The 7,384-nt window shown below is 43.4% G+C and overlaps 1 protein-coding gene and 1 long non-coding RNA gene across 2 annotated transcripts; one reads left to right on the top strand and one right to left on the bottom strand.

The window, feature by feature from the left end:
• Positions 1–416: 416 nt before the first annotated feature.
• LOC123456020 lies at positions 417–1,160 on the bottom strand. The gene is made up of 3 exons (XR_006634279.1): positions 959–1,160; positions 705–804; positions 417–615 (listed from the first exon to the last, which is right to left on the bottom strand). It is a non-coding gene; the product is annotated as an uncharacterized LOC123456020 (long non-coding RNA).
• Positions 1,161–1,289: 129 nt separating this feature from the next.
• On the top strand, positions 1,290–7,028 carry Pifo (primary cilia formation). The gene is made up of 6 exons (XM_045138600.1): positions 1,290–1,347; positions 1,586–1,728; positions 2,325–2,423; positions 3,205–3,335; positions 4,730–4,847; positions 6,694–7,028. The coding sequence occupies exons 1-6, from the start codon at positions 1,329–1,331 to the stop codon at positions 6,760–6,762; spliced, it is 579 nt and encodes a 192-aa protein (XP_044994535.1). The 5' UTR covers positions 1,290–1,328; the 3' UTR covers positions 6,763–7,028.
• The last annotated feature ends 356 nt before the right edge of the window (positions 7,029–7,384 follow it).

Below are 7,384 nucleotides of genomic sequence, written 5' to 3'. Positions count from 1 at the left end.
CTGGCTATACAGTGGGCCCTGGGAAGCCACCTGTCTCTGCCTCCTCAGCACTGGGATGACAAATGTGGGCTAACACATCCAAGGCTATCTGGGTTTGATTATTGTTGTTGGATTTTTTATTGTTCTGGTTTGGTTTGGTTTGGTTGTTGTTTTTCAAGGTAGGGTCTCACTCTAGCCCAGGCTGACCTGGAATTCATTATGTATTCTCAGGGTGGCCTTGAACTCACAGTGATCCTCCTACCTCTGCCTCCCGAGTGCTGAGTTTCTGGAAATTTGGATTCGGGTCTCATGCCTCTAAAGCAAGCCGGTGACCAAGCTGTCTCTCCCCAACAAAAGTAATTTCCAACAGGGAAAAGGCATCATGAAGTAGAATGTAGTCCCCCCCCCCCCCCCGCAACACACGTACACACCTGAACAACTCCTAAGGCTAACCTAAAATCTAGTGGGAACAGGTAACCGTCCAGGTCAAAGTGAAGACGTCAACAACAGACTCCCTGATGTTTGTCCCGGAGAGGATGGCATGCCTGGGGCTGTGTGCCTTGTCATTTTCGGTGTTGTTAACAGGCAAGTTAGCAGGCACTGTGTGGCCTTGTAACCTTAATCCTTTCAGCGACCCTACAAACAGGAATTAGAGGGAAACTGGAATTAGAAATTAACGGTCTTCTCGAGGCTTTTAAAAATATTAAGCATTTCCTTGCACTCACTACGCTCGTGCTGTTTCACTGAGAGCCTCAAAAAGCTCCACATTCCCGCCCTCGCGCCATTAGCCCTGCCAAGGAAGAGGGGGCGACGAGATTGCAAGGGCTGCAGAAAGGAGAAAAGAAAGAAAAGTAGGTTTAGAAGGGACCTCAGCCAGAGCCAGTCACCTCAGACCCCTCCCTCTCGGCCCCCGGGCAAGCCAAACCTGCACCCCGCCGCCGCATTCCGCACACCGCCCAACGCCAAACCCTAAACTCACGTAGAACACTGGCCTGTTTGTGACTGGACCGTGCCGTCCTCAAGCAGGAGCTTTGAAGATGGCAGTGGCGAGTCGCCCGCCGTATCAAAAAGTTGGACACCCTTGGCGCCATCAAAATGCTGCTCCTCTCTCCCCTTTTTTTCCTACTTCCCTGATTCCTGCAGTTCTGAACCCCCCGTGGCACTACCTCCGGCAGCAGAGCATCCCTCGGGGGCGTTTACCGCAGGGCTCTCGGCTCCCAGCTGTTGCTGGTTCCCTAGGCAACAGCGCTGCGCAGGCGCACTCGGGGCTCTCCGAGCTCCACCTCCCTAGCGGCCTCTGTTCCCTTGGCAACGCAGCACACAAATTGCAAACCCTAGCAGTCCGCAAGATGCTCGTGGATCTACTAGGTGAGGAGAGTTGCAGAGTTCAAAACAGACAGCAGGAGAAGGGCGGGGAGGCCAGGAAAGATGAAGGAGGGAGATGTGCAGCTCTCTCACCCTCTCCGTGGAGTTACGCCTGTTTTGTTTGTGTGTTTGTTGGTTTGTTTTTAAGAGCTCTGCAAAGCCCAGTCCGGTGATCCTTCTGCCCCTGAGCCCTTCCTTCTGCCGATCGCTGACCCGGAGTTTCTCCTGTCTTGCTCTTTAGGGGCGGTGGATAATTACTCCTTTGGGACATGTCAATCAAGGAAGCTCTTTCCTCTCTATCATCCTCCAACCCTGTTGGGAAACAAGTTTCTCCCTCTGAGGGGATCGCCCAACACAGGGCCTGGGCATTATGCAGCAACAGATGTGAGTATTAGCTCCCCTTAGGAGGGCCTTAACTTCCGAACTATGAACTATTGCCTGGAAGAAAAATTCTACTGTATTTGTATTTTTTTTCCCCTGGGTCCCAACAAACACACACACACACACACACACACACACACACACACACACACACACGAGTCCAGGTCAAGCAACCAGCTATCACAGCGAATGTGGAGGTTAAGGGACCATGGCTTCAGCTTCCAGCCTCCTCAAAACTCTTGTCTCCATATAGTCACCACCTCCAAAGACCTGTCTGTAAGCTGAGGCCAGTTTTCCTCCCCTTAGCGCAATCCTAAAGCTGAGTCTTCCATTAAAGCAACTTTAGCTATAGTGAGGCTGGGAAGACTGACGTCATAGGAATGCTTAAAATCATTTATTTTACTTGTCCTGGCCTGTCCCTTTGCAAAGCTACCTGGGTTGTTTATGTAATTGTGTGGTGTTGACCTTGAAGGGGTCAAGACAAAACATAATGAGTAATCTCTTGCAGAGAAGGTTCACATTGGGAGCACTCTATGTTCATTTCATGTTGAAGACTGTTTTCTGACTGTTATTTCTTTTCTTCCCCACCCTACTCGAAGTGGAATGGCTTGGCATACAACCTATCTAAAATTCCAACCAGTACAAAGGGCTATACTCTTGGAGCCAGAACAGCCTTGAGGTTTAAGCCAGTCAGTAAGGTAATGTATTGGGATTGTAGGGTAATCCATGCTGCTGCACGAATAATTTAGGTGTTAGCTTTCCAAATGTGTGAGAATGGAAAACAGGTCTCTAAAGAAATGGTCCCAAGGCATGCTGAGATGCCCAAAATTAAAATAATAGAAGCTATGTTTGTATGCAACATATTATCATTATTAAAAGACAAATTCTAACTTTCCCATGATATATGTGTGTGATTGGGTTTCAAGTCTAATGTTCAGTAAATATCTTTCTCTCTCTCCATATCTCCCCCTCCTTTCTCTCTTGCCTCTCCCCTCCCTCACCCCCAGGTCTTACTCTCTAGCCCTGCCTGGCTTCATAACAATCTTCCTACCTCGGCCTCCTGAGTGCTGGGATTACAAGTGTGAGCCACCTCATGTCACTTACTTCTCCCCTTCTCTGTCTCTCTTTTCTAATGCCATACTGGAAATTGAGCCACAAACTACACTGTACTAAGCAGATGTTTTATCATGAAGCTACATACTCTAAGGATCCTAATATTTTGTTGAGCTTCCTGACCATGGATAATCTGACTCTAAAAATGCTCAGGGTGGTTTTGACTGCAACAAATTGCCTTGGTTCTTTACCTAGCCTGTTTATTTCTGTGCATTATGTCTCACTGGATAACTGAACCATATCTATCATGGATTTCCTCCTACACTGGTCACTTTTCTACTTTTCTTGAAGTGGCCATAATTTATTATTTATTATTGGACTTGTGTGTTTCACATGCTAATCCACTGTTCTTTTTCATGATAACAGGATTTGACACCTTATCCAGGCATGTACCAAAATGTAAATACTTGGGAGGAAAAAACCGAACAAAGCTTTGCTCCATTTAATATCTTGATGCCTCGGTTTAGGAGCGATTCAAAAGACAATTCCTATCCTGGGTATGTTTTCACTTAACTTGTGCATTTCAGCAAAAAGCAATAGGAAAAGAAATTCATAAAACAGAGATTAAATCCAAACCTTCCCAGCTAAATCAGGAATTGCCCATCTTTAAAGGTTACCTTCTTGCTTCCCAGATCTCTGGTATGGTGTAATTGTACAATCAGTTATTCCAATAAATGTATAACTTAAAATTCCAGGAAGCTTTGTAGGTTCCAGAGATCTTTTGGTATGCTCGTTACACAAGGCTCCTGATCTTCTGAAGCTTGCATGTTGGAGTCCGTGCATCTAAAGAGAAAGCAGCAATGGTAATAAGGAGAGTAGCCATATAATTTATTAGTCAAACTGTCATTTATAAAAATGAAGGGGGGGGCTAGTCATAATTATGCCAGGACTGTATCCATAGCTTAGATTGTCATGGTCAAACTGGAAGCATAGTGAGCTGGTAACATTCCATGAAGAAAATACAAAAGGATGATGAAATGTCAGAGTGATGGGCTAGAGGTTCCTTTATCTAGGGAAGAACACTCGGCGAGTGCCCCTTGATCTTGAGGTCTGAATGACAAGATGAAGCCACTTCTGTGTAGATTTGGAGATAGGTCTTCAGTAAGAAAGCGCAGCAGCAAGCTGGGAAGGAGAAGGGGAAAGGAAAACGCTAGGATGGCTAGGTGTTGTGAGCAGAGAGGAGTTAAAGACACAGAAAGAGAGGCAGGCCTTGTATATAGGCTTATAGGTCAAGGGGCTCATTCTAGCAGCTTTAGAAACCCACTAAGAATGTATACAATTGTGGGGTAATCATCAGATATTTCTTTCACTGGTGAGAAATCCAAGGATCAGAGAGTGAGAGTAACTTTTTCAAGCTTACATTAAGAAAGTCTTGAGTCTTAGCCCCATAGCTCTTGTTATTTCTCCCATACTAAGAATCTATGCCAAAAGACACAGCATCGCAAACACAGGAAATTCTCAAGTAATTCATTGTGAGAAAATTTAACTGGTTCTGCTTTGCTGTCCTTACATTGCAGATTTTCTCTACACATTAATCATAGAGTTAAAAAACTGGGGGGTGGGTCAGTACTAATTCATCAGTGTAGTTGATTTATTTCATAACCCACCCTACCCCCGGGATTTTCTATCTTTTGGCTAAGGATACTGAATTCCAGAAATATTTTTTTTTAACTAGAGTTGATCTTTGACATTGAGATTGACTGTCATTAACACTAGCATCTAATTAGAAATATACCAACAGGGAAAGGAACCCAATATATGGCTAACATGATTCAGTCTATTGTCTTTTTCCCAGGGAGCTGGGGCTTTGCTCAGCGATAGATGTGTTATTAGTAGAAATCATGCACAGATCTTAGCTCACTAGTCATGATATATGTGTTTTTATTTCTAGTCCTGGCACATACAATCCAGAGAGGAAACCAGTCCCAAAAGTTACTTGGCCAATGAAATTTGGATCTCCAGACTGGGACCAAGTTCCATATCTAGAGAAAAGAACGCTAAAAGCTGAGGTAATAAGACAGGCCTTCTCCAGACCACCCTGTCTAATACTCCCGTGCATCACTAGTTCTTAAATAGGAGTCTGCAAATGAACCTCAGAAAACCTATAGGTCCCCCAAATTATATGCACAACTGTGTGTGTGTGGACATGAGGATATTTTGGAGAGATATAAAATTTATTAGCTTTTTCTAGGTATGACAACCTATTAGGGTGGTTAAAGGGAAATATGACAGAAGAGGAGTATAATGGGAAGGGTGGAATGACTGGCTTTGCAGCTGTAATCTGTACCTGTGACCTCAAACATGGTACTCTTTCTGACACACCACTTGTGTGTTGGATCACTGGTGAGCCAGAGAGCATTCTGAATAAGAGTATGGATTCTAGAGACAGTACTGCTTGGGTTCAAATAATAGCTTCAGTATGAACTTGCTGTGTGGTCTTAGGCAAGTTCTTTAATTTTTTTCTTAAACCTCAATTTTCTTATCTTTTTTGTTTTCTAATATTTTATTTATTTATTTATTTATTTAACAAGGAAAGAGGAAGGGAGAGAGAGAGAATGGGCACACCAGGGTTTCCAGCCACTACAAATGAACTCCAGATGCATGCGCCCCCTTGTGCATCTGGCTAACGGGGGTCCTGGGGAATCAAACCTATGTCCTTTGGCTTTGCAGGCAAATGCCTTAACCACTAAGCAATCCAGCCCAGGGTTTTTGTTTTGTTTTGTTTTGTTTTGAGGTTGGACCTCACTCTAGCTCAGGCTGACCTGGAATTCACTGTGTGGTCTCAGGGTGGCCTTGAACTCATGGCAGTCCTTCTACCTCTGCCTCCCAAGTGCTGGGATTAAAGTCATGTGCCACCACACCCAATTTAAATTTCTTATCTTTAAAATAAATATTATGGGCTGGAGAAATGGCTTAGCTGTTAAGCACTTGCCTGAGAAGCCTAAGGACCCTGGTTTGAGGCTCGATTCCCCAGGACCCACGTTAGCCAGATGCACAAGGGGGCGCATGCCTCTGGGTTTGTTTACAGTGGCTGGAGGCCCTGGCACTCCCACTCTTTCTGTCTCTCTCTCTCTATCTGCCTCTTTCTCTGTCTATTGCTCTCAAATAAATAAAAATAAACAATTTTTAAAAAAGACTTAAAAAAATAAAATAAATATTATTATATAATTGATCTGGTATAGCTATAAAGATCAATAATTGAAATAAGCAGCTGTGGAGGCGGCTCATCAGTTAAAGACACTTACTTACAACGCCTACCATCCTAGATTTAATTCCTAGCCACCCACATAAAGCCACTATTGGGCCAGACTAGTTTGAACTGTTAAGAGAGAGTGTCTCAAAGAAGGTAGAGCATAGACAACTCCTGTGGCCTCCAAACATGTGCACACACATACATAAATTTTATAATATTCTTAAGATAATATGAAAAAACATTTAACGTAGCATACAAAAGCATTACTCAGACTGTTATCAGGCTATCATAATTCTAATGGCACATTTTTCTTAGTGAAATTTCAGATAAAGTCCACAACTATTTGTTAAATGCCTAATATATTAATACTTTGCTTGGGCCTATGGGTATATAAGAATTAAACACATCCTCCTTGTCTTCAAGATGCTTACATCTACTTGAACATTTACCAAGTAGCAAATCATTCTAGCATTATCAACACCATGGAAAGGTGATGAAGTGTAGTTGGTACAAAGGTTGAGTCTGAAGGCTGTACCTCTGTTGGGCTGCCTTTCACTTGGGCCACAGGGATACTGCTGTGAAGTTCTATTTTGCATAGCCAGGAAGACAAGATTTTCATTAGGATGCTGAGCTAGACTATTCTTTTTTTTTCTTTTTTACAGCTGTCAACAGACAAAGACTTCAGAAAACGTCGGAACCGTGTGGCCTACTTTAGCCTGTTCTATGACTAAGAGGAAGTCATTAACGGTCAGGTGTAGCCCTCCTGGCCCCCAAATCTCCAGGACTGAGGGAAAAACTGATCTTGTACTTCTGTATTACTGTGGCCCTCTTGCCTGCCAGCCCAGCACACAGGGAGGGGAAAGGAGCTTATAACTACTACCATATGAAAGCATAAAGTCTGGTTCAGAATGCTCTAACTCTGCTGTTTGTGGTCTGGTAGTTCATGTTGGTGTTCAATGAGGTGATTTCATTTCTGTGAAATATTCAGGAGTATATATTCTACCACTAACCCTGTTACTAGGTATATGTTTGTCCATGTATATGTCTATGGATGAGAATATATAATGGGAATACATATACATGTATAGTTGTTGCTTATATGGTATCTGGATTTATTAGATACAGAAAATACTTTCACTTTTTTGTTGGCCTGAAATTCTCACAGTTGGCTAGACTGGCTGGCCAGAGAGCCCCAGAGATTCGCCCGTCTTCACATCCCCAGTGCGGGATTTACAAGTATGCACCACCATGCCTGACTTTTTTCTGTGAATACTTAGCCTAAATATTAAGGCAAAGAAATACAAATCAGAAATTAAGAAGTCAAATATCACTATTTGTTCGTGATACGATCCT

This window comes from Jaculus jaculus, chromosome 19, assembly GCF_020740685.1.
Source record: "Jaculus jaculus isolate mJacJac1 chromosome 19, mJacJac1.mat.Y.cur, whole genome shotgun sequence".
Taxonomy (NCBI): domain Eukaryota; kingdom Metazoa; phylum Chordata; class Mammalia; order Rodentia; family Dipodidae; genus Jaculus; species Jaculus jaculus.
The sequence above is the reverse complement of the archived record's forward strand: the minus strand, read 5'-3'. Positions and strand labels throughout refer to the sequence as shown.

Bases quoted from the DNA above. Each gene is read 5' to 3' on its own strand.
- Pifo (XM_045138600.1), top strand. The intron at 1,729-2,324 runs GTGAGTATTAGC...CCCTACTCGAAG, and splicing joins GGCATTATGCAGCAACAGAT to TGGAATGGCTTGGCATACAA. The intron at 3,336-4,729 runs GTATGTTTTCAC...TTTTATTTCTAG, and splicing joins AAAGACAATTCCTATCCTGG to TCCTGGCACATACAATCCAG.